We start from the raw sequence: 26,509 nt of genomic DNA, 5'->3' as shown, positions 1-26,509 counted from the left end.
TCAATTTATTACGTATAAAATAACAATTTACTGGCAAGTCTAGCCATCAAGAAACACAAGTCTTGTCTCACAGAAATCAATCATATTATCCAAGTACACAACTAGTAATACTTTTTACACTAAATGAATTATGCGTCCATTCACTTCCAAGACCATGCGGTGACAACTCATTTCTAACCATGTGGTCAACTATCAAAAGCGAGGCTTTTTACCCACAATTCCCAAATAGATTTCACTTTCCACGTGAAACACAATAAATAAGTGTACTCCGTGATTCCCGACTAGTTCATGTCACACAATGTTGTGACAAGATCTAGTATTCATATTGTTAAATGATAAATTATATTCCTATCATATAGATATGTATATTGTCACGAATTCATTCTAGCAGTCCAGATAATGATTTCTTCATAAAACGTTTCACAAAATGGTCCTCAACATCTATTTATTTATTTAATTAATTATTGTTTAAAATTAAAAGATGTAAGCCAAATTTAATTTTAAGAGATTATATTTTGAGTTTTCCCAATTAGCTAGTAATTGTTTTCCCAAAATTTCTAGGAAAATTGTTAGAATCGTTTAGGAGATCCGTGTTCATGATAATATTGCAAGCTTATAAGAGGAATAGTACCAACCAACATAAATAAATAACAAAAAAAAAAGTTTTTTTTATTGAAAGACTGTTCCATCTATATGAAGCTGGTGACTTTTTGTAAAAGCGATTACATTGCTCAGAATAATTAATGAATGATTGATAAAGAAATGGAACATTTTAACAAAATGCATCAATTTTTAGGGGAGAAGATGCTATTAGTTTTGTGTGGCCTGTCTGTCCGTCCGTCCCATTTATATCTCAGAAACTAGAAGAGAAAATGAAAATAGGACATCTAATGCAACGGCTACTTTTTTCTTTTCCGAAAGTGAACCATATAATTTTAAAAATTATATATGCATAATATGCAAGCAGATTTTTCAAAAAATTACACCACTTTTGAATGAAAAACTTTATGGGAGGTAACTTTTTTTAAAAGGTCATGGACTTCTTCATTAATAACTCAAGCTTCATTCATAGATTCGCGCATTGGTACAAAAATTTTCATCTAAGGTCACAATGGTAAAAGTGTCAATGGTTCATTATACAATTTATTTTCTTTGTATTAACTAACTCATTGATTACAATACTGATTCAAATGCTTTTAAAAAAGAATTTTGATACGAACTTCGTTTTAGTTATAAGTTTAAAAAATAACGAACTACTTTTATAGCGCGCAGTTTTGAAATATCCTCATTGTAGGGGCCTACACTTGACAGTCTAAATAAGACTAAAATAGAGCCCAGATCTAGATATATTTTAATTAAAAATTATATATATATATATATAACAAACAAAATTCAAAGAATTTGTACAAACTATTAGGGGATTTATTTTAATGTTAGATGCTCAGTAAATATTGATGCATACATGTGCCCTGGCTAGGTTTTTGTGTGTTGTGTAAATCTAACAATACTTCACTTTAGTCTAAACTAGACAAGGGACATTACAATTAACGATGATATACGTAATTAAGACTTCTGGAGTATTCTACTGATGTTTATTTACAGATGGGATGATCGTCTTTTCTCACTATCCGTCGTTTACTTAGCAGTCTCTAACAACATTCTTCTTTCTCTAAGCTCTAGCCATCTTGTTCTCCTTCTTGTACCCGCATTCTGCAACGTCATTCGTCTGACTACGTCACTACTTTTACCGTCGCAAAAAACAATGCACAATATATTTATTTACAAAACTAACATAATCTCTAAACTAAACTAGGTCACTACACATGCTACATGTATACAGACAGCACTTTGTACCATATTTTACAATGAGAGAAAATTGTGAATTAATAAACAAAAAAATAATAAAACGTCCTGACCAGAGTTTAAACCAGGATTGAACAATTGATCCGTGATCTATTAGGTTCAAAATTATTGCATACATAATGAGGTTTAGTTTTGAGAAAAAAAAATTTAAAGATATTCAAATTTGAAAACTTAAACATTTGTTCTTATTTATTAAATTATTGTACAGACTGAAAAATCATTACAAAAAAACTACGTAATTTTATATCATTATCCTAATATCCTATCATATCTTTCAAAACAGAAGATCATTATCACCTTCGAGCATCTATAAATTAATCCAGCCGTGCATGTTAATTAGGACTTAAATTCGGCTAAAATATTTTTTATCCCAATTGGTTCTCTATTTAGTTTTTCCTTTTTTTCCTCATGACAGTTGCTACTTTAGATAACATGTGCTCATTATAGAGACTTCTTATTAATGGCATACTCGAATAAAGAGATTTATAGACCCAGGGGCCCAAACAGACAAGTCGAACACAGGGGCGTAGCTAGGAATTTTCCATAATTTGGGGGCCTAACCTCTATGAGGGCTCCTGCATTTTGCGTAATATTTAATATTTAAAGTAAAAAAAAAACTCATTTGGGGTCCCCCTCAAGTGGAGGTCCGGGGAGATGTTCAAATTCTCCCCCTTCCTGGCTACGCCACTGGTCGAACAAAACCACTGCTCACTGTTGTTTAATCTGATTTGAAGAAATATCATGTCCACTTAGCCACAGAGAGTTGCATGCCTTCTACTCAATGTGACCTTAATGTTTTCAGTTTTAAGTGTTTCAAATCCTGTACAAAATACATGGCTATCAATCGAAGGGCTTATCTGTGTCACTTCTGCTCCATGTTTGTGTTTTATACAGACCTCCACCAGGACATCGGACAGAGTTCACACTCAGGGACAGTCCGGTGGGCATACCACACGACCAGGCAGCCATAATTGTTAGATATTCATCTTGTTGTATGATAAAATGAATTCAAATTCTTCAATAGTATTTTTATTTTACCTTAAACAGCAGGATATCAATATCCAATGTCTACAACCACGTGGTAAGACTGAGACTATATACAAAGACTATTTTGGTCTGGAATGTAACGTTCAATGTACAAACAAACAAACAAACAAACACAACAGTTTCATTCAAACTATTTTATATATAGACCTATTCAAAGTAAAATTAATTATTGTTAGATGTACGTAAAGGGAAAAGCATTAAATAGTTAGTTGCTGCCTGTCTATCAATCTGTCTGTCACGAGTAGATATAAAATATTACAGTTCTATGGAATATTTGATCTCATCATCACCTGTATAGTGTCGGATTTACCTATAGGTTTAACAACCTAAAACTTTTGAAATGTAAATAATATAGTAAAGATGCTATGGTTACTTCTGGTTTCTGAACTCAAACACTTTTGTTTTAATTACATACGACAGTTTGTATTCATTCGCCTACACACTTTTAAAATCGACTCTAGCCTACTTGTACTACCGTAGACTGATCAATAGCATACAAATAAAATGGAAATAACTATAAAGTATTGTCTGAAGTAATGACATTTTTTTTAAATTTGTGAAATAATGATAAAGTAAAAATTTTTGTTCATTGGTCTATCACCAAGATCTACGGAAGTGGTTCCATTAACGTGCATTTCTGTTCTTAGAAACTAATATCTATTTTGTATGCACATACATATAAAACTATTTTTAAACAAGATCGTTCGTGCTGCTCTGCAACTTTTATAGCAAGTGTCGTAATGTCCATATACCATGTTTTGTTTGAGAACAACTGACACGCAGGGGCCGCCCACGAGTTTGTATCACAAACTCCCTTTAAGATCTTGTTTTAGTTTTGCATTGGGTTGGTGCTTTCATCGAGAAAACTTGACTAATTTGTGTTCTCCATCATTGACATTGGGTAACTTGCATGTTTGATAGCCGTGCCATCAACTACAACCTCGTCGTCTGTAATGTAGGTTCTATTTTTAGTAGCCTTTGATCTTTGACGTCGTAAAAAGAAAACAACTAGAGCCACAATGACCAGGATGCCGGCGATAGTGCTAAAGACTGCAATAACGACAGTCTTGGTGGTAGAAAGACCTTTGCTGACTTGACTGTCTGTCTTGCCTTTGTTGGTGTCTGTTGTTTTAAGTCCAGTAGTTGGCCTAATGGTAGTCATGGGCCTGTGAGAAGTTGAAGGACGAGTTGTCGGTAACGGTAGATTAGTTGTTAACATTGTTGGTGAGGTAAGGCGAGTCTCTGCCGCTGTAGTAACGTTTGTAGCCATTGATGGTGTTGGAAGCTCAAGTGATGTATTTCTTGATAAAGACGTAGTGGCTTTTACTCCACTAGTCGCAGGGAGAGATGTCGTTATGGAGGCAAGAATGGACTGACTGGAAGATACATTCGTTGTTGACGGTACATTTGTTGGTTTGGATTCGGTAGTTGCTTCTGAAAGATTGCCTGTCACTGGTGAGGACTGGGATGGTAGAGATTCAGTTGTTGTAGTTGAAGAAGACTTAATTGCTCTTGTGGTTGTTAAAGGTGTAGCTGTGTTTTTTGAAGGTGTAGCTGTGGTTGTTGAAGGCGTAGTTGTGGTTGCTGAAGGCGTACTTTTAGAAGTAGTTGTTGTTGAAGGAGTAGTTTTTGTAGTTGTGGTTAATGGTGGCATAGTTTTTGTAATTGTAGTAGCTGATGACGTAGTTTTTGTTGTTGTGGTTGTTGGTGGCGTAGTTTTAATAGTTGTTTTTGTTAATGGCGTAGTTTTAATAGTTGTGGTTGTTGACGGCGTAGTTTTTATAATTGTGGTTGTTTGTTGCGTATTTTTAGTAGTTGTGGTTGTTGGAGGCGTAGGTTTAGTAGTTGTGGTTGTTGTTGGCGTAGTTTTTGTAGTTGTGGTTGTTGGTGGCGTAGGTTTAGTAGTTGTGGTTGTTGGTGGCGTAGGTTTAGTAGTTGTGGTTGTTGGTGGCGTAGGTTTAGTAGTTGTGGTTGTTGATGGCGTAGGTTTAGTAGTTGTGGTTGTTGATGGCGTAGTTTTAATAGTTTTTGTAGTTGTGGTTGTTGTTGGCGTAGGATTAGTAGTTGTGGTTGTTGAAGGTGTAGTTTTTGTAGTTGTAGTTGTTGGTGGCGTAGGTTTAGTAGTTGTGGTTGTTGAGGACGTAGGTTTAGTAGTTGTGGTTGTTGGTGGCGTAGGTTTAGTAGTTGTGGTTGTTGGTGGCGTAGGTTTAGTGGTTGTGGTTGTTGGTGGCGTAGGTTTAGTAGTTGTGGTTGTTGGTGGCGTAGGTTTAGTAGTTGTGGTTGTTGGTAGCGTAGGTTTAGTAGTTGTGGTTGTTGATGGCGTTTGTTTAGTAGTTGTGGTTGTTGAAGGTGTAGTTTTTGTAGTTGTGGTTGTTGGTGGCGTAGGTTTAGTAGTTGTGGTTGTTGGTGGCGTAGGTTTAGTAGTTGTGGTTGTTGTTGGCGTAGTTTTTGTAGTTGTGGTTGTTGTTGGCGTAGGTTTAGTAGTTGTGGTTGTTGAAAGTGTAGTTTTTGTAGTTGTGGTTGTTGGTGGCGTAGGTTTAGTAGTTGTGGTTGTTGAGGGCGTAGGTTTAGTAGTTGTGGTTGTTGTTGGCGTAGGTTTAGTAGTTGTGGTTGTTGGTGGCGTAGGTTTAGTAGTTGTGGTTGTTGAAGGTGTAGTTTTTGTAGTTGTGGTTGTTGTTGGCGTAGGTTTAGTAGTTGTGGTTGTTGAGGGCGTAGGTTTAGTAGTTGTGGTTGTTGGTGGCGTAGGTTTAGTAGTTGTGGTTGTTGATGGCGTAGGTTTAGTAGTTGTGGTTGTTGATGGCGTAGTTTTAATAGTTTTTGTAGTTGTGGTTGTTGTTGGCGTAGGTTTAGTAGTTGGGGTTGTTGAAGGTGTAGTTTTTGTAGTTGTAGTTGTTGGTGGCGTAGGTTTAGTAGTTGTGGTTGTTGAGGGCGTAGGTTTAGTAGTTGTGGTTGTTGGTGGCGTAGGTTTAGTAGTTGTGGTTGTTGGTGGCGTAGGTTTAGTAGTTGTGGTTGTTGGTGGCGTAGTTTTTGTAGTTGTGGTTGTTGGTGGCGTAGGTTTAGTAGTTGTGGTTGTTGGTGGCGTAGGTTTAGTAGTTGTGGTTGTTGGTGGCGTAGGTTTAGTAGTTGTGGTTGTTGGTGGCGTAGGTTTAGTAGTTGTGGTTGTTGGTGGCGTAGGTTTAGTAGTTGTGGTTGTTGGTGGCGTAGGTTTAGTTGTTGAAGGTATTGTTATTGTCGTTGAAGGTTTAGCTGTAGTGGCTGAAGTTAAACCAGTTGTAGATACTTTATCTGGTACAGCTTTGTTTGGTGTAGATGTTGGTGGACTTAAAGTCACCACTCGACTACTGGACGTAGATTCATCACATGTTCTGTTAGATCTTGTTATACTAATATAGTCAATGCCTACTGCACTATCGGATGATGTTTTGAAACTCTCAAATAAAATCTGAAAATAAAAGCACACAATATTAGCGAAGATATAGATCTATCAATAATTTTCTAAAAGTGATGGGTTGTCACATAAATTGGCGAATTGATCTTAATCTTTTTTTTATTGACTAAAGACCTGCATACATACAATTTGCAGGGGCGAGGACTAAATCTCAATCTATCACTTATATATATAGATTTGAGTCTGAAATTTCTCTGGACCTCTCTTTTGGATAAGTGTGGCTGGATTGCACCGATGGGCTTTGTACACTGCGTTGCTTGTGTTTTGAAACCTCAGACTCATGAAGGAGTCCTGGTTTAGCTAAAAATTTGGATGAAATCCAGGCTTAATCGGACGAAAAAAAAAACACGCCAATGGCTCATCTCACATATTCTGTACTGATGGAAACAAATTTCTTACAGATAAGGAGGAAATACTTGTTCGCTAAGCTGAACAATTTTTAACAATTAACAATTTTGTTATTTCTTTTAACACAAAGCACACGTGTTACAAAGACAGTCATTATAAATAATAACAGTATACAAATAAAATGCTCAAAATAATCAAAAGAAAAACGAAAACAAAAGTTATATTGAACACTTCAGCTCCGTTCTCAACTACACATCAAGCATTAGCACTGAAGCCATTGCACGCCTGGAACAAATCCCTATCAATTTTTCACTTGCTGATCCTCCCCGGCTCAATGAAGTAATAACTGCAATATCTAACCACTCAACTGATAAGGCACCGGGATTAGACTCCATTCCAGCTGAAATATACTCACTTGGCAGTTCAGAGCGGACAGCTAAATTAACAGAGACCTACCAGATAAAGTGGGAACAAAAGAAACTACCCCAAGAATTCAAAGATGCCTTCGTTATTCCTCTCTACAAGAGGAAGGAAAATAGACGATAAATATCGTGGCATATTACTCCTATCTATTGCTGGCAAAATTCTGGCTAGGAACGCTAATTTCGATGGTCAAAATATGTAGTCCGTATGCTAGAAAATCGCCTTCCCAAACGACTTCTTTATGTGGAGCTGTAAGCAAGAAAGCGCTCCCAGGGGAGTCAACACAAGTGTTACAAAGCACCCTTAAGAGTTCTCTCAATGAGTGTGATATTGACATTCATGGTTGGGGAAACACTAGCTCTAGATCGCTCCTCATAACGTGAAGCTTTGAGTGTTGGAGTCCCAAGATGCGAGGCAAGGAGAGCGGCCAGCATGAAAGAACGCAGAGCTAACAAAAGGCTGAGAGAGAAGCATGCTTATCTGCAGTAGACCAAACTTACCCATGCCATGTGTATGACCGGCTTTTTCAAGAGAGGATTGGACTTAATAGCCATCTTCAAGTTCATGGGAAATGAGAAATGTGCTCAACTTCGACCACGAAAGAGAATATCATATTTGAATTAATTTTCTTGTTGTACTGTGCCAATAGGGTAATAGAATTTTTAAACGATTCCTAAGACATTAAACTACTCATTTAGAGTTGTATGCAGTATGAGCCATCACGTGTATAGTCATTTGTTTAATATAAGCAATTACATCTTTAAATGTATGGACAATTAGATCTATTTATTGTTCGTCCATCGTAACACGAAATGACCAATTTTGTCCTCTAGGAGGTTGAGGGTTTTGCGATGCGGTTTTGTGCCTTCTCGTGTAGTTTGACCTATGTGAACCCGGAATGTTGGGTTGAACACTGGGATAGCTATTTCAGACAATTAGATGTCTGATGTTAGAAATTAGATGTATTTATGTAGACTATTAGATGTTTAATGTAGAAAATTAGATGTTTAATGTAAAAAAAATAGATGTTTAATTTAGATTGATAAATAATTACTCTAAACATTTTTGCAATTCAGTTAGGGGGAGATAATTGAAACTTAATTTTAACAAGGTTACAAAAGACAATTTGTGTGGAAACACAAACTCAAAATCGGCCCCCGAAGTAAAATGTTTTACATAATTCGGATAATCCTTCAGAGTTGAAGATAGTTTACTTCCTAGTCCAAACCTCCCGCAGGACGACGGGGGATGGGAGCAGGCAGGGTTTGAACCTTCGATCGTCGATAAATCCAAACGACAGTCCAGCGCGCAAACCGCACGACCAGTGGTCCACCCAGGTAGGCTTCAATATTTTCAGAAAGAACATCCGAATGAAATTATATCAAAGACAAATGAGAGATAAGAATGGAGAAAGAAGGTTAACAGATCTTGTGTAGTGCCAACCCAACCGTCCCGCAGATCAAAGGATACGTGAAAGTGAATGTAAAGTTAGATGTGAACCTGGCCTAACTAGTTTGTGGTCTATAGGGCAGATGATGTAAAGTTCATCTGTCGTTGTGGCCTACGGTTAACGAGGGTGTCATGTAGCCAGCACAACGACCAACCGCCTTTGCTTTTCCCCAACTAATGTCAGGTACCCATTAGAGCTGGGTAGACTCAGAAGTTGAAAATAACAGTCTTCACCAGGATTCGAACCCGGGACCCTCGGTTCGAACTAAATAAGTTAATTTCTTTGAAAAGGCTCAATCTCATTTTCGAATTCTCAAAAAAAAAAAAAAAAAAAAAAAAAAAAAAAAAAATCCGCTATATAGAAAAATGTTCACAAAAATGATGTTTATAAAATTACTATTCGTCTTAAATTAGGTGTAACATATAATGCATACTAATTAGCTTTTTCTTATAAAAAACTTCTTGCATAATTGATTTTTAAAAATTAGAATTTTCGCTTTCAGGAAAAAAAAAAGTAGCCGTTGCATCAGAACTTTGAATGGTCTAAAATATTGTGAAGTCGGATTTTCAATATCTCTTCTAGTTTACGAGATCTAAACGGGACGGACGGACAGACGGACAGACGGACAGACATTTCGCACAAAACTAATAGCGTCTTTTCCCCTTTCGGGGGCCGCTAAAAAAAATACACGGACTCAGATAATGATGTAAAAAAAAAAATTCCCGTAAGAAGATTATATAACACTAGTCGACCCACGGCGTAGCATACGCGATATTTTGCAGGGCCGGCCTTAGGCCACTGCAACCTATGCGACCGCTGTGAGCCCCGCACTTTCATAGGACCCGAGCTAATTCTAGGTGTAAATTATTAAATTAAACCATTTTATAACTTATAACAGATTTCCCGCGGCCTCCTGATTTACCATCAGCTCCTGGAAATCTCCTGAAATTGCAAAATATACGAAAAAGTCCTGGAAATCTCCGGAAATTATTAAAGTGTTTAGAAAACTCATACAAATCTCCTGCAATATATAGATAGACATGTCATTTTGGGGTGTCATTCATTATGGAAAAGGCCAATCTTAAGCGCGATAAAAAAACGGCATTATGCAATACCCGTAATTGTGAAATCTGGTGATAGAAGCTTTTCTCGCGCCTCACACTAAAGAAGAATTACTTGAAGTCAACAATTCTCATAGATAGATTGAAACAGTTGGTAATTCTTGCTATTGAGCGTGGTCTATGTAGGAAACAGAATTGTTATGATATACTGTATGGCTTCGCTACACGCAAGGCTCGTAAAGTAAGTCTGTACGTAGTAAAGAATGAATAAAATGCAAAGACGAATTTATTTTCTAATACAAATTCTTAAATTTCACTTATTATCAGTATCCCTATCCAAACTTGGCCCCGCGAAATCCGTTTCGCACAGGGCCCCACAATGGTTAACCTGGCCCTGCTATTTAGTGACAGGTGAATACAGAGTAGATTACCTGTTCTTCTCCCCTCTTTTTTTTCGCCGCTAAAGCTACTTGTTAGGGGGTGTAACTCTAGTCCCTCTTGCAGAAATAAAAGAGTGATCTTTCCATGACTTCTTTGTCACAATGGTCAAGTCCGGCCCAACTATTTAATGAAGGGTGAATACTACTTGTTCTTTCTCCCCCCTCTTTTTTTTTCACCACTTAAGTTGCGTGGGGTAACTCTAGTCCGACTTGCAGAAATAAAAGAGTGATCTTCCCCTTACTTCTTGGTGTCCAAACTGTTTAGCCATGAAGAGAATTATATTTATAGATTCTTGTTAGCTTGCTTGATTGATTAATTACATAAGGGTATACTAATTTATTTATTTTTTTTTGGGGGGGGGGGACGCCGTTAATTTTTTAGAGAAAAAATCTACTTACAAATTTTTTATTTCCGATGCAAGTATAAATGTTGGCAGTACACCAGTGACCACTAGTGTTAGCATTCTTGATCTCGCCAAGAAGTTCATTTGTTGGTCTGGAACCCTTGTCAGTTTGCCCGTACACTTTAATAGTTTGACCATAGGCACCAGTAGTAGCGTAGTGAAACTCAATGCAAATTGAGAGACTTGGTTCCGCAGGAAGTTGTGCACTGAACAGAGCTGACGCATTGATAGGAACGTGAGGATCACTGAAGTTTAGATACATATAAGAACCTGAAAAGTTTAACACAATGAAATAAAACACTTAATTCAATAGAATGACCAAAACGGGATGTATTAATAATTTTTTTTTTACAAAACTTATATCAATTCACTCTGTCTGACTGTCTGTCTGGTAAAAAGTTTGTACACGCTATTTTTCCCACAAGTTTTACAACATTTTTAATGCATATAAAAAGTGGCCAAGGTAACGTTCACCCAGATTCCCCCTTTCTCTCTCTCTCCCCCGTCCCCTTTTTCAAACTGGTCCAGACAAGTGATAGGATCATTGTTTATTGTGAAAGCTAAAAGCGTACAATTGCTCTAATCACAGAGATTTATTCTTTTTAGTCTAGATCTATTAAAATATTTAATTATATGACTGATCCAGACTATTTGATACAATTACACTTAATATATAAGCTTTGTTTTTTTTTTTATTATTTCTATGTTTTTTTTGTTTAAAATGTTATTTTATATTTTAATAAGCTAAGGAAGTTCTTTCAGAAATGAAGGTTATTTTAGCCTTAGCCCAAACCTCCAGCGGGAAGAAAACATTGTTTGCATATTTAATTTCAAAAAAGAAAATTGTTTGTTTTTAAAAGATAAAAAGTAACAGTTGCACCAGCAACAAAACATTAAGAAATCAGATTTCTAAAATATCTTTTGTAGTCTTTGAGATTTAAACGTGATAGACGGACACACAGGCCACACACAAAACTCATTTTAGTTTTTCCAATATCCGGGGACCGCTAAAAAAAAGTCAACAGAAGACTAAAAGTATTTCGACCAACTTAAAGGTGATACACCAACTACAGTCGGATTTTAAATTAATAGCATTCTCTAAATGTTCAGATGTATTCAGATCTAGACGCCACAGACAGACAAACGTTCACAGTGGTAACGTACACAGTGGTAACGTTCACAGTGGTAACGTACACAGTGGTAACGTTCACAGTGGTAACGTACACAGTGGTAACATTCACAGTGGTAACGTACACAGTGGTAACGTTCACAGTGGTAACGTACACAGTGGTAACGTTCACAGTGGTAACGTACACAGTGGTAACGTTCACAGTGGTAACGTACACAGTGGTAACGTACACAGTGGTAACGTTCACAGTGGTAACGTACACAGTGGTAACGTTCACAGTGGTAACGTACACAGTGGTAACGTAACGTACACAGTGGTAACGTTCACAGTGTTAACGTACACAGTGGTAACGTTCACAGTGGTAACGTAAGGTACACAGTGGTAACGTACACAGTGGTAACGTTCACAGTGGTAACGTACACAGTGGTAACGTTCACAGTGGTAACGTACACAGTGGTAACGTACACAGTGGTAACGTAACGTACACAGTGGTAACGTACACAGTGGTAACGTTCACAGTGGTAAAGTACACAGTGGTAACGTTCACAGTGGTAACGTACACAGTGGTAACGTTCACAGTGGTAACGTACACAGTGGTAACGTTCACAGTGGTAACGTACACAGTGGTAACGTTCACAGTGGTAACGTACACAGTGGTAACGTTCACAGTGGTAACGTACACAGTGGTAACGTTCACAGTGGTAACGTACACAGTGGTAACGTACACAGTGGTAACGTTCACAGTGGTAACGTACACAGTGGTAACGTTCACAGTGGTAACGTACACAGTGGTAACGTAACGTTCACAGTGGTAACGTACACAGTGGTAACGTTCACAGTGGTAACGTAAGGTACACAGTGGTAACGTAACGTACACAGTGGTAACGTTCACAGTGGTAACGTAACGTACACAGTGGTAACGTACACAGTGGTAACGTACACAGTGGTAACGTAACGTACACAGTGGTAACGTAACGTACACAGTGGTAACGTACACAGTGGTAACGTAACGTACACAGTGGTAACGTACACAGTGGTAACGTTCACAGTGGTAACGTACACAGTGGTAACGTTCACAGTGGTAACGTAACGTTCACAGTGGTAACGTTCACAGTGGTAACGCACACAGTGGTAACGTACACAGTGGTAACGTACACAGTGGTAACGTTCACAGTGGTAACGTACACAGTGGTAACGTTCACAGTGGTAACGTACACAGTGGTAACGTACACAGTGGTAACGTACACAGTGGTAACGTAACGTTCACAGTGGTAACGTACACAGTGGTAACGTAACGTTCACAGTGGTAACGTACACAGTGGTAACGTACACAGTGGTAACGTACACAGTGGTAACGTACACAGTGGTAACGTAACGTTCACAGTGGTAACGTACACAGTGGTAACGTACACAGTGGTAACGTTCACAGTGGTAACGTTCACAGTGGTAACGTACACAGTGGTAACGTACACAGTGGTAACGTTCACAGTGGTAACGTACACAGTGGTAACGTTCACAGTGGTAACGTACACAGTGGTAACGTTCACAGTGGTAACGTTCACAGTGGTAACGTACACAGTGGTAACGTAACGTACACAGTGGTAACGTTCACAGTGTTAACGTACACAGTGGTAACGTTCACAGTGTTAACGTACACAGTGGTAACGTTCACAGTGGTAACGTAAGGTACACAGTGGTAACGTACACAGTGGTAACGTTCACAGTGGTAACGTACACAGTGGTAACGTTCACAGTGGTAACGTACACAGTGGTAACGTACACAGTGGTAACGTAACGTACACAGTGGTAACGTACACAGTGGTAACGTTCACAGTGGTAAAGTACACAGTGGTAACGTTCACAGTGGTAACGTACACAGTGGTAACGTTCACAGTGGTAACGTACACAGTGGTAACGTTCACAGTGGTAACGTACACAGTGGTAACGTTCACAGTGGTAACGTACACAGTGGTAACGTACACAGTGGTAACGTTCACAGTGGTAACGTACACAGTGGTAACGTTCACAGTGGTAACGTACACAGTGGTAACGTAACGTTCACAGTGGTAACGTACACAGTGGTAACGTTCACAGTGGTAACGTAAGGTACACAGTGGTAACGTAACGTACACAGTGGTAACGTAGACAGTGGTAACGTTCACAGTGGTAACGTAACGTACACAGTGGTAACGTACACAGTGGTAACGTAACGTACACAGTGGTAACGTAACGTACACAGTGGTAACGTACACAGTGGTAACGTAACGTACACAGTGGTAACGTACACAGTGGTAACGTTCACAGTGGTAACGTACACAGTGGTAACGTACACAGTGGTAACGTTCACAGTGGTAACGTACACAGTGGTAACGTACACAGTGGTAACGTACACAGTGGTAACGTAACGTTCACAGTGGTAACGTACACAGTGGTAACGTAACGTTCACAGTGGTTACGTACACAGTGGTAACGTACACAGTGGTAACGTACACACTGGTAACGTAACGTTCACAGTGGTAACGTACACAGTGGTAACGTACACAGTGGTAACGTACACAGTGGTAACGTTCACAGTGGTAACGTTCACAGTGGTAACGTACACAGTGGTAACGTACACAGTGGTAACGTTCACAGTGGTAACGTACACAGTGGTAACGTTCACAGTGGTAACGTACACAGTGGTAACGTTCACAGTGGTAACGTTCACAGTGGTAACGTACACAGTGGTAACGTACACAGTGGTAACGTTCATAGTGTTAACGTACACAGTGGTAACGTACACAGTGGTCTCTTCTTACGGGCGCTGATCAAATGAGAAAATGTTATTCGAAGGAAGATTTCTAGCACTCCGCCCTTTTGCACCGCGCGTCCAGTACTACAAAACAAAACATTAGGCTCAACGTAGTAGTCTGTGTACAATAACATACCATTCGGTTTATTTGGTGGTTGCCAGTCAGATTTGAAAGGTCCATCTGTGCTTTCGTTTCCTCTCAACCATTTGAGTGAAGTGTTGCTGTGACTTTCATAGTTACAACCACTTCTGTCAAAATTACACGAAGGCAAACCAGTCATATTGCTTGTACACATTTCGTCAGTGTTTGCACCTGTCAAAGTATTTTAGTATATTTTTTTACATTTTATAACGTTTTAAACCTTTTGAGTCACATATTTTACACAATATTTTCTTGAACGCTAAAACATTCATTTTACTTTTTGTTTTATTTTTAACTTCTACTATCAGCTCACACTTTCTTCTTGATACAAAGTTTTAGAAGTTGGAAGCTGTTCAAAAGTTGACTCAAAAGTTGAATCATTTATTTGAAACTTGAATTTCGCACATAATTGTATCGTTGGTTGGTGAAGTTAATAGAGTGCCGGGCATGTCGTGAGTTCTGGCCATTTTTCGCTTCTCTTTATTTTCCAACGACACAGAAAACATAAATGTTTAAGTTAATGTTATATTTAAACATTAAGTAAAAATAGATTTTGAAAATAAATTTCTATAGGACTTATTTTATTTTTACATAATTGTACAGGATTGTGGCAAAATATTTTAGGTTTAAAAAAACAGAAACTTAAATATCATATTATAATTTATATGTTCTATTAGATACTGGTGTGTTTAGATTGTAGCCAATTATTACCATGTGTCCCAATAGTCTCACAGGTAACAGATTTTAGTGTAGTAGAAGAGGGCGCTTGTGTGGTCATAGTTGGACAGACGTTCACTGTTTGATGCGATAAGAAACTGTCATCACATTTCCTATAGGATCTTGTTATATTGATGTAGTCAATGGCGACAGAACCGTTGGTGGAAGTTTTGAAACTTTCAAAAGCAATCTGAGGACAGTATTGTAAGTAAAACATTATACCAATATAAAATAGCGCTTTAAAAAGTGAAACTTATATAAAACTTATTTTTATATTTTGGTCATTAATCACGTTTAACATATGCGCTGTTTTTTTTTTTCTTACATGCTTAGCATTCTTAACAAGAATTTTTAAAGCCAGTAGATTTTGTTATTAGACTTGTGTCACTTTTATACCTTAATATATCTTTAAGGGGAAACAGATTTAGTTATGTGTAAAGATATCTTAGTATTGTCACTCTCGACTGCACAAGCAGGTCAGAAAAAAATATTAACAAAATCACGTTCTAGTGTCCAGGCAAGCTTCAAGTCGAAACCTTTACCAGTTGTTGTGTAAACAAATTTGCTAGGTAGCTAAAGAATATTCAAGGAAATGTTCTCGAAAAGAATCAAGCAAAATATAAAACTACTTTACAAAAGCACTGTCCAGTCACTGACATATCTCTCAATTTTGAATGGTTTATTATCTTAAATTTTTCTATATAAAACAAAGTTAATTAATTACTACTAAATGATGAACTAATTCGTAAGTATATTAAAATTAAGCACATAACACAAAAAGTAAGCCGACAGCTGCAGAGTGAATACATAAACAATGTAATATCTAAAGATAACAACAAAAAACTATGATCATACATTAAGTCTAAGAAAATGGAAACAACAGGAGTAGCACTTTTAAAAGGAGAAGATAACTTAACACATAATGAAAATGAAACTAAAGCTAACATACTATATAAATACTTTGCATCAGCATTCTCAGCCCCAGGAGACAAAGACATATTACTTAATTTGAACCAAGAAGACAACATAGGATATATAGAAGTACAAGAAAGGGGGATCCAAAAAATATTAGCGAACATTAAACCGAATAAAGCATCTGGACCTGATGGTATTCCAACTAGATTACTCAAAGAACTAAGCAATAAGCTAGCACAATGTTCATAATACTATTTCAGGCATCTCTTAACCAGGGCAGAGTACCAAGGGACTGGAAAGAAGCTAATGTCACCCCCCCCCCCCATTTAAAAAAGGAGAAAAATCTTACCCAGGAAACTATAGACCAGTATCACTAACCAGCATCACATGTAAAAAATTAAAATATTTTGGCATTAATGGTACATACTGTCAGTGGATTAAAAATTTTCTGAAAGGGAGAGAACAAACTGTAATAATAAATGGCTCTAAATCAACACCAATAACAGTAAACTCAGGTGTACCACAAGGAACAGTCATAGGTCCACTACTATTCTTAATTTACATAAAGGATTTACCAAATTGCATTAGTTCAGGAGCAAAAGTCAGATTATTTGCAGACGATTGCATAATATATAGAACAATAAAAACAACACAAGATACAGAAATTTTACAAAGAGAATAAGATGAATTACAGAAATGGGAATCAAATTGGAGCATGTCTTTCCACCCAGAAAAAAATTTCAGTTATTAAGAGTAACAAAGAAAACTAAAACAAATTAATTCCACTTATCTTATTCATGGTAAACCAGCAGCACAAACTAACAAGGTTACAAAGACAGTTTGTGTGGAAACACAAACTTAAAATCGGCCCCCGAAGTGGTCCACCCAGGCAGGCTTCAATATTTTCAGAAAGAACATCCAAATGAAATTATATCAAAGACAAATGAGAGATAAAAATGGAGAAAGAAGGTTGACAGATCTTGTGTAGTGCCCCAATGGTGCTGCAGATCAAAGGATAGGTGCAAGTGAATGCAAAGTTAGATGTGAGCCTGGCCTAATTAGTTCCCCCTTCAGACCTTGTGGTCTATAGGGCAGATGATGTAAAGTTCATCTGTTTTTGTGGCCTACGGTTAACGAGGGTATCATGTAGCCAGCACAACGACCAAACGTCTTAGCTTTTCCCAACTAATGTCAGGTACCAATTAAAGCTAGGTAGACTCAGAGGCGCCCAAGGATTCCGAAGTTGAAAATCCCAGTCTTCACCAGGATTCGAACCCGGGACCCTCGGTTCGGAAACTATGCTTTACCAAGCCTCTCCTGGTCTTTATATAATGTAATTGTTTGAAAATGCTTAATCATTCATTAGAATTTTTAAATAAAATAAAATTCTTCAAGAAAATGGAGTTTATAAGATTACTATTCGTTCTAAATTAGGTCTAACTTAAAATGCATACTAATTAGCTTTTTCTCTTTAAAAAACTGCTTGCATAACTGATTTTAAAAATTAGATTTTTCGCTTTCAGGAAAAAAAAAGTAGCCGTTGCATCAGAACTTTGAATGGTCTAAAATATTGTGATGTCGGATTTTCAATATCTTTTCTAGTTTACGAGATCTAAACGGGACGGACGGACAGACGGACAGACGAACAGACATTTCGCACAAAACTAATAGCGTCTTTTCCCCTTTCGGGGGCCGCTAAAAATGCAAAAATACCTAGGTGTTATAATAAATGAAAAAATGTCATGGAATCCCAATATTGAAAAACTATCCAAACATTAAACAAAGCATTAGGATTTTTAAAAAGAAATTTCTATAAATCAAATAAGAACATAAAACTAAAATGTTATTTAACCCTTGTTAGGCCAATAATAGAATATGCATCCTCTGTTTGGGACTCAAGAAAAATTTAAGAAACTGGAACAGACACAAAATAGAGCACTGAGATTTATAACAAACGAATATTCACATTAGACTAGAGTAACACCTTTAGTAAAATCACTAAATTTAGAAAGCCTTCATGAGAGAAGACTCAAAAGTAAAGTAGCAATTATACATAAAACACTGAACCATAATCTTCAAACACAAAAACAAAATTTAATAAATACTCAGAAAGACACAAAGACAAAGGCACACTCCTCTTCCCATATGCTAGGACAAATTTGTACAAATATTCCTTCTTCTGCTATTAGAGCATGAAATTTGGTGTCTGAGCCAGCCAGGAAAACCAGAAACCAGTGACGTGGCAGAATGTTGTTCATTGGTTAATATGCATGACTAGATGCATGACGCGTAGGACGTAATCATCTTCTTTTTTTTTTAAAGTAACGTCTTTATTATATAAGATAAAGAGGGTTTTTTTGGTTGATTCGTGTGTTGGCATTGACCGACAAGAATGTGTAAAATTTCCACTTGATCTGAGAATGTGAAGTGGGAGAAAAAAATAGTATTAAAGAATCCACCGAGACAGATAAGCGGGCGGGCGGAGAGAGTTAATAAAATAAAAGCGAGATATGGGGAGTTTGTACTTGTAGGTTACTGCTCATTGTTATTTCCAACGTCCTTAGATCGGTCAAGGACTGAAGCACAGTGAGTCCTTCTTCGCGATGAAAAGAAAGGACAAGAATTGCGAATGTTAAATTTGTGATTTGATTTATTTTTATGTCCAAATAAGATATCAAGTAATGCTAAAATATTATTTTATCTGTTAGCCAATATATTTTACGAGATGTCATATAATTTCATTTGTTATTTAGGCCCCTTTTAGTCTGACAGCAATCAAAGTTCCCCTGGCAATCAAATCATTAAATAAGAACAATCTGGTATAAACTTTGTCACATGTAAATTATGAGTGAGTCTGGTGTGAATGTACACTTTGGTTTCTTATAGTTATAATGTTTTTTGTTTGGTGTAATGCACAAATTGTAAGACAAATTTCCTTACGGATAATAAAGATTATTATTATTATTATTATTATTATTAAAGTTCATGCATACATGTATAAGTCATTCAAAATAAAGTGTGAACTTCAATTTACTTACATATTGTTTTTCTTTAATACACGTATACAAGTTAGCAGTACACCACTGGCCATCAGTGTTAGCATTTTTTATTTCACCAATAAGTATGTCTGTTGATCTGGAAGAATGTGTTGGTTGGTTTTGAGTATAAACTTTAATATCTTGATTATGATCACCAGTAGTAGCATAGTGAAACTCTATGCAAATTGAGAGTGTTGGCTCAAGTGGAAGTTGTGCACTGAACAGTGCTGACGCATTGATAGGAACGTGTGGATCACTGAAGTTTAGATACATGTAAGAACCTGAAAAGTTTGTTTAAAACGATAAAATAAAACACTTAAGTCAAAGAATGACAAAAAGGTTACAACGTCAGGGCGGATCAGTAACAGATTTCTAATACTTTTTACAAAGCTTCTATCAACTCACTCTGTCTATAAAATGTTGTACACGTTATTTCTCCCACAACTTTTACAACTTTTTTAAAAAATTCATTTAAAAAGCGATCATGGTAACATTTACCCCGATACCCCCATCTCTTTCCTTCCTGCCTTTTTCCAACTGGACAAGTGATTGGATCATAGTTTATTGAGAAAGCTAAAAGCATACAATTGCCCTAAACAGAAACTAAAAAGATTTATTCTTATTAGTCTTGATCTAGTAAAAATTAACTACATGACTGATAATGATTAATTGATATAATTATACTTAATATAAGTTTGTTTGTTTTTTTTTAAGTATTTTTATGTTTTTGTTGCTTTATATTGTATTTTATATTTTGAAATAAGCTTATGAAGTTCTTTCAGAAATGAAGATTATGTTAGCCCTAGCACAAACCTCCAGCAGGAAGGCAATATCGTGACGACATTCCGAAGCGTAAACCATTCTGTCAGACAGCTACAAGTGTTGCACGTACATTTCGACTGTTTCTTATCTCATTACTTTGATCAACGCTTTTGTCTACTAATAAAGTGGATTATATACAAGACCTTCTAAATCTTGTTTTTCATTAATATATGATATTAAAATGACTATGTTTTAATAATAACAATTAAGATGTCTTAAGTAAGAGACATTGTTTCTAATTAGATCTTGTCAAATGTAGACCTTTTTTTTTTTTGTTTTGTTTTTGAGAGAGGCGTATGCAACAATATGGGTCAAAACTTTTTGAAGAAAACATTTCAAAATGTCTACGCTAGTGTGATTCTTCTAAATTTTTTTGGTCTCTGAATGGTCGATTTTTTTCCGACTATTGCACTTCATTTTAGTAACGACTTTTGTGTGAAAAAAAAGGTCCAAAAACAGAGACGTCTTACTTAACAGGAAGAGGATCTTTAAAAAGATCATACCCAATACAGACGTCCGTGCGCTATATGTGCCTAGAATGCCTCTCGCATAATATTATTGACCAGGGCTGTCTCTTTATTATTAGACATAATGTTCTCGGCTTTTTTTACTAGGATGACTATTGCGTTTTGAAAGAAAACACACCAGAATTGGTCTTTTGATATTCTCTCTTCTGACAACGAGAAAAAGGCATTGTGGACGTTAGGAGAAAGAATTTCCTTCTCGCTTTTAGAGGATCCACAAATATATTTTTATCAATTGCATTTAAAAAATCAACACAATTTCAAAATTTGAGTGAAATAGAAAATAAAATTCTTGAAATTGTGTAAGCAAACAAAAACTTTAAAAAAAATTAGGCCTAGATTCTACACCAGACAAGTCTCATACCGAACTAATCACTATTATCATTACTTCTGGTTTCACCCAATAACTGATACAAATGAAGAAGGACTTTGGGACTTTTAGTAAAAGAAAAAAATCCATAGTTAAAAAAGGAAATAAAACCTATAAGAGGACATGATGGAGACTACAACGGCGAGAATATGCAAAGAAAAAAAAGAATGGTTCATACAAAAGGCTTTAAATCAAAGGGCACTTTTGGTACAGTGTCCAGCTCAGTCTTAATAAAAAAAAAATTTTTTTAAAGGGGGTGGGGCGGAATTTTAAAATTTTGCATGCAGGCGGCAACAACCCCTGCGGGGGCCCTGTACACCAACTACAGTCGAATTTTAAATTAATAGCCCTCTATAATTGTCGTTGCTAAATGTTTAGATCTAGACGAACATACAGATGGACATCGCAAACATAAAGTTGTTTTTTACTACGGGCGCTGATGAAAATGTTATTTGAAAGAGGACTTTTAGCATTCATCCCTTTTTGTGCCGAGATTCCAGCATTGGATGAATTTATGATAGCAAAATATGTTGCAATATATTAAACGTAATATTTTGTGTAAAATAACATACCATTCGGTTTATTTGGTGGTTGCCAATCAGATTTGAAAGGTCCATCTGTGCTCCCATTTCCTCTTAGCCATTTGAGTGAAGTGTTGCTGTGACTTTCATAGTTACAACCATTTTTGTCAAAATTACACGAAGGCAAACCAGTCATATTCCTTGTACACATTTCGTCAGTGTTTGCACCTGTCAAAGTATTTAAGTATATTTTTTTACATTTTAAAACCTTTTGAGTCACATATTTTACACTATATTTTCTTGAACTCTAAAACATTCATTTTACTTTTTGTTTTATTTTTAACTTCTACTATCAGCTCACACTTTCTTCTTGGTACAAAGTTTTAAAATTTGGAAGCTGTTCAAAAGACAAAAAAATTGAATCATTTATTTGAAACTTAAATTTCGAACATATTAGTATGGCTGGTCAGCAAGTTGATATAGCGCCGGGGATAAAGTGGGTTCTGGCCATTTTTCGCTTCTCTTTATTTTTCAACAACACAGAAAACATAAATGTTTAAGTTAATGTTATATTTAAACATAAAGTAAGAATATATATTTAGAAAATAAATTTCTATAGGACTTCATTTATTTTGTACTGGATTGTAGCAAAATATTTTAGGTTTAAAAACATAGAAATTTAAATCTCATTTTATAATTTGTATGTTCTGTTAGATACTTGTGTGTTTAGATTGTAGCCAATTATTACCACAATTAAACATTGCAATCTATCCAGGAGAAATGAAGAAACTAATAGTAAATAAAATAATAGAGAAATGGACAAGCTGTCATCCGAATCACAAGAAAGATGATGTCTATTATAAGCTATACCTACAAGATCAACGTCTAATCTTTCGACTCAGGACCGGACACAACAGAATGAGACAACATATGTTCCGAATCTATCTATACAGTATTGAATATACTTCTACATATAGATCTACTTTTCAACGCCAAGACCTAATATACTAATATAATAATAATAAAGCTTGTCATCCAGTCCGAAAATTAATGCGGAATGCAATATTTCCCTTGGCTACGCAGCCCCAGCTGTAACCTACATATTTTCCAACAACCAGGGCAAGCAAAACAATTGTACCATTGTCCCCGGTAGTCGATTAAGATTTTCGTTTCGCCGTCTGCGTCTGTCTTCGGCAGTGGATTTCCTTTTGGTCTCAAATGTGCATCCCACGGCCTTTGTGAGTGACCTCCAGCTGTCTCGTTCTGAGGCTGTATGTAACCATTTGCTCTCATCTATGTCAGCTAAGGGAAGTTGGCGCCTAAGCTGGTCTTTAAAGCGTTTCCTTGGGGCACCTCTGTTAGCTCACCAAAAAAGACTGCTGTGCTAATATGCTTATATTACCTCATTGTTTGTTGTGAATGTTTTGTGCAAAAGTAAAGGATGTTGCGGAAATAGTATGATAGTCTTCTATGTCTACTTGTATAAACACAAAGTCTCTGTTATTATTATTGTTATTATTAATTAATGTCTAGAGTATTGTATTTATTTATCTGTGACAACAGAACATGGTGTCAGATTTGATGTTAAATTAGGTGTCAGATTTAGTGTCAGATTGGTTTAAAGCGCTGGTAACAGGTAGTGGTTTCTAAATTGCTAAAATTACATTTTATTTGTATCAAGTGGTGTCATTAGTTCATTTTGTTTTAGATCTAGATCTAGACATAGAATCTAGCATCTATACGAATCTATAGAATCTAAACCGTTGTCACTAGAGGGTAATCTATCTGAAAGATGGAAAAAATGGAGACAAAGTTTTGAACTGTTTATGGTCGCCACTGAAAAGAATACGAAGCCCGAGCCAGTGAAGAAAGCTTTATTGTTACACCTGATCGGTGAACCCGCTCGAGACATCTACAATACGTTTCAAGTATGTGAAGATGAGACTGTAGACAAAGTAATTGAAAGGTTTGAGAATCATTTTTGCCTAAGTCCAATAGTAAGTATGGCAGATTTAAATTCTTCAAAAGAAATCAGAAGGACGGCGAAACGTTTAAACAGTATTATACTGAGTTGAAGAATTTGGCAAAAGAATGCAAGTTTGACAACCTTCGAGATGAACTCACCAGAGATCGATTGTTATGTGGCATACAGTTGGATCGAGTGAGAGAGAGACTTCTGAGAGATGTAGATTTAACTTTAAAGAAAGCAGCAAACATAATTCGTGCTGACGAGCATACCCAGAACCAAATGATAGACATGAAAGGACTACATGCAGATGCTGCTTATAAATTAAAGAAGACAGAAGATAGAAAGCCAGTCAACAACTCACAGGAAAAAATGGCAAAGAATCATGTAACAAGTATCATTAGAGATTGCAGATCTTGTGGTGGATTTCATGGAAAATACAATTGCCCAGCATTCGGACAGACATGCCGAAAATGTAAAATGTCGTTCGAAACATTTCAAGGCTGTTGATTCAATGGAAGATGAAAGTCAAGCAATTGAGCCAAGTAAATGAGTTGTGGTTTGAGGCAATTGGTACTGACAACAATGTCAGAGTTTGAATGGTTGATGTCAATATTATGGGAAAAATAGTCAAATGAAGTTTGACACAGGAGCACAAGCTAATGTTGTATCAGAGTCAACGTGGAACACTTTAGAAACTGATAGTCAGTTAAAGCACTCAAATACTACCCTCATTAGAACTGAAAGGAGTTGCATCTGTACATTTAAAGTCGACGATGTGAAAGGCAAAGATGATCTGTACGTGATCAAGAACGAAATAAAGCCAGTTTTAGGTATGAAGACATCAATTGCTTTGAAACTAATTGAAGCCAAAGAAAACGTCGAAGTACATGATGTCAAGCAACAGAATGAAGTTCCACGAGAGTTGACGCAGAGACGTCAACTAACAACAACTTATAAGTGAGGTTCTCAATTGCATGAAGATGATAAGCTATTGCGTGGTCAAGAACAATCGAGCCCAGATATGATATGCTTATGAAAACTCATAGCGCAAAAGAAATGTTTCCCGGAAGTGATCAGAAGATAAAAGAAATTCGTCGCAAAACTGAATCTGATGTTAAGATCGAAGGCAAGACAGGGTGTGTTTTGGCCAGGATTGTCCAAAGATATTTTTTCGACAATAATGAAATGCTCAACATGTGCAATGTTCAAAAGAAATAATATGAAGGAAAAATTGCTACCTCATGCTGTACCAGAAAGACCATGGAAAAAGGTTGCGACAGATTTGTTTGAATGGCGGAACAATGACTATTTGCTAGTTGTGGACTATTTCTCTAAATACCCTGAAATAAAACGACTGGAGAACAAAACAGCAGAATGTGTTGTCAGGGCAATGAAAGGTATTTTAGCTAGACATGGCATACCAGAAGAAATAGTGAGTGACAATATGCCATTCAACAGCTATCAGTATAGAGGGTTTTAAGATAGCAACATCAAGCCCCAGGTACCCTCAATCTGCTGATGAGTAGAAGTCTCGGGAACATCATTACAACTGATCCCAAACTATTGAAACCATCGGTAGCTAAAAATGCAGAGACATTACTCAACGAACGAAGGATGAGAAGCAAAGGAAATACGGTGCTCATGCAAGACTACCTAAAGATTACTCTGCTGGGGAGAAAGTGAGATTCGTATAGGACAAACATGGCAGAAAGCAGTTGTTGTTAAAAAAAAACATTCATCACCCAGATCTTACATCATAAAGACAAACGATGGAAAAACATACAGACGAAATCAACGTTTTTTTAACAAGAGTTTCGAAGAAGACATCTCTGAGTACTAGGATACCGATGAAGACAATGAAAAGCAAACTGTTCGAACAAACAAAACAGACAGTTATAGACCAACGTCTAGAGAACTAGTTGTGCCAGCAAAGATTGGTTGAATTGTTAAAGTTCCTAGTAGATATCAGTCTTAAAAACTTTAAAAGGAAGGATGTGCTAATTATATTACGCCATTGTTTGTTGTGAATGTTTTGTGCGAAAGTAAAGGATGTGGCGGAAATAAATAGTAAAGTCTTCTATGTCTACGTGTATGAACACAAAGTCTCTGTTATTATTATTGTTATTATTAATTAATGTCTACAGTATTTTATTTATTTATCTGTGACAACAGAAAACAAACTACGAAGGCCAAATTCCTACCTGAGACCATGTCATGCTTTCCCAACACCCATAAATTATAGGCTAGTTGTGTGAATCGCACAGGATGACATTTATCAGTATTTGTTACTATTTAGTTGAAGATACCAACAATTAAATAAAACATTTTCGTGTAAACATAAGATTGTATCATTGTTTTATTTTGTTTTTGGGCAACATTAAAACACACACACACACATGACAATAATTACACAACAAACTTAAATCCGGAATATAATGAACGAAAACAATTATTGTTCTTTCTATATAAAAAAATAAGAACAGAAATACACATACAAACCATAGATATATATCATTCTTTTTAATATATAATAATATTAACATATATACTTTGCGTCAGTAATATCACACGGCAAAACGACTACAGCTCTAAAATAGTCACACCAATACGTCCCGCCTTGTGTTTCCCCCGCCCACTCTTAATGTAAATAGGCCAATATATACCTATAAAATGTTACAATAACAAAGCTTACAATTTCGATTTTGATTAATTGATGTAGTGTTCCACATTTTCGATAATAGTTAATGTTTTATGTATCAAACATCTGGTTTATTCCTAAATGTCGCTAGCACTTTTAATCTTCTCTAATACAAAAATAAAATCGGAATTTCGTTCATGTGGTTTAGTCAGTAATACAAAAATATGATATGAATTTGACCAGTTTCTCCTCAATAGTATTTTACTTACATTCAACATCAACGCAATTAAAGAAGAAAATCCAAAGCAATAATCTCGATGTTAAACAGAACATTTTATCTTTTTTTTATTAATTGAATTTAAAAAATCAAATTCAAAATTGTAAAAAGTATTGTGGTCACGATATTTTGTTAAGTGTTTAAGAATAGAATATGATCGTCTGACCATTTC

The 26,509-nt window shown here is 36.2% G+C and overlaps 1 protein-coding gene across 1 annotated transcript; it reads right to left on the bottom strand.

Moving 5' to 3' along the window:
• Positions 1-653: 653 nt before the first annotated feature.
• On the bottom strand, positions 654-26,509 carry LOC106078523 (mucin-2-like). The gene is made up of 7 exons (XM_056021987.1): positions 26,330-26,509; positions 21,505-21,681; positions 19,217-19,497; positions 15,258-15,453; positions 14,541-14,717; positions 10,480-10,754; positions 654-6,352 (listed from the first exon to the last, which is right to left on the bottom strand). The coding sequence occupies exons 1-7, from the start codon at positions 26,391-26,393 to the stop codon at positions 3,782-3,784; spliced, it is 3,741 nt and encodes a 1,246-aa protein (XP_055877962.1). The 5' UTR covers positions 26,394-26,509; the 3' UTR covers positions 654-3,781.

The sequence above is a fragment of the Biomphalaria glabrata genome, chromosome 1, assembly GCF_947242115.1.
Source record: "Biomphalaria glabrata chromosome 1, xgBioGlab47.1, whole genome shotgun sequence".
Lineage (NCBI taxonomy): Eukaryota > Metazoa > Mollusca > Gastropoda > Planorbidae > Biomphalaria > Biomphalaria glabrata.
The sequence above is the reverse complement of the archived record's forward strand: the minus strand, read 5'-3'. Positions and strand labels throughout refer to the sequence as shown.

Excerpts from the sequence above, each read along its gene's own strand:
- LOC106078523 (XM_056021987.1), bottom strand. The coding sequence starts at position 26,393 with ATGTTCTGTTTAACATCGAGATTATTGCTTTGGATTTTCTTCTTTAAT. Across the intron at positions 19,498-21,504 it reads ACCACCAAATAAACCGAATG|GTTCTTACATGTATCTAAAC; the intron begins GTATGTTATTTT and ends CAAACTTTTCAG. Across the intron at positions 10,755-14,540 it reads ACCACCAAATAAACCGAATG|GTTCTTATATGTATCTAAAC; the intron begins GTATGTTATTGT and ends TAAACTTTTCAG.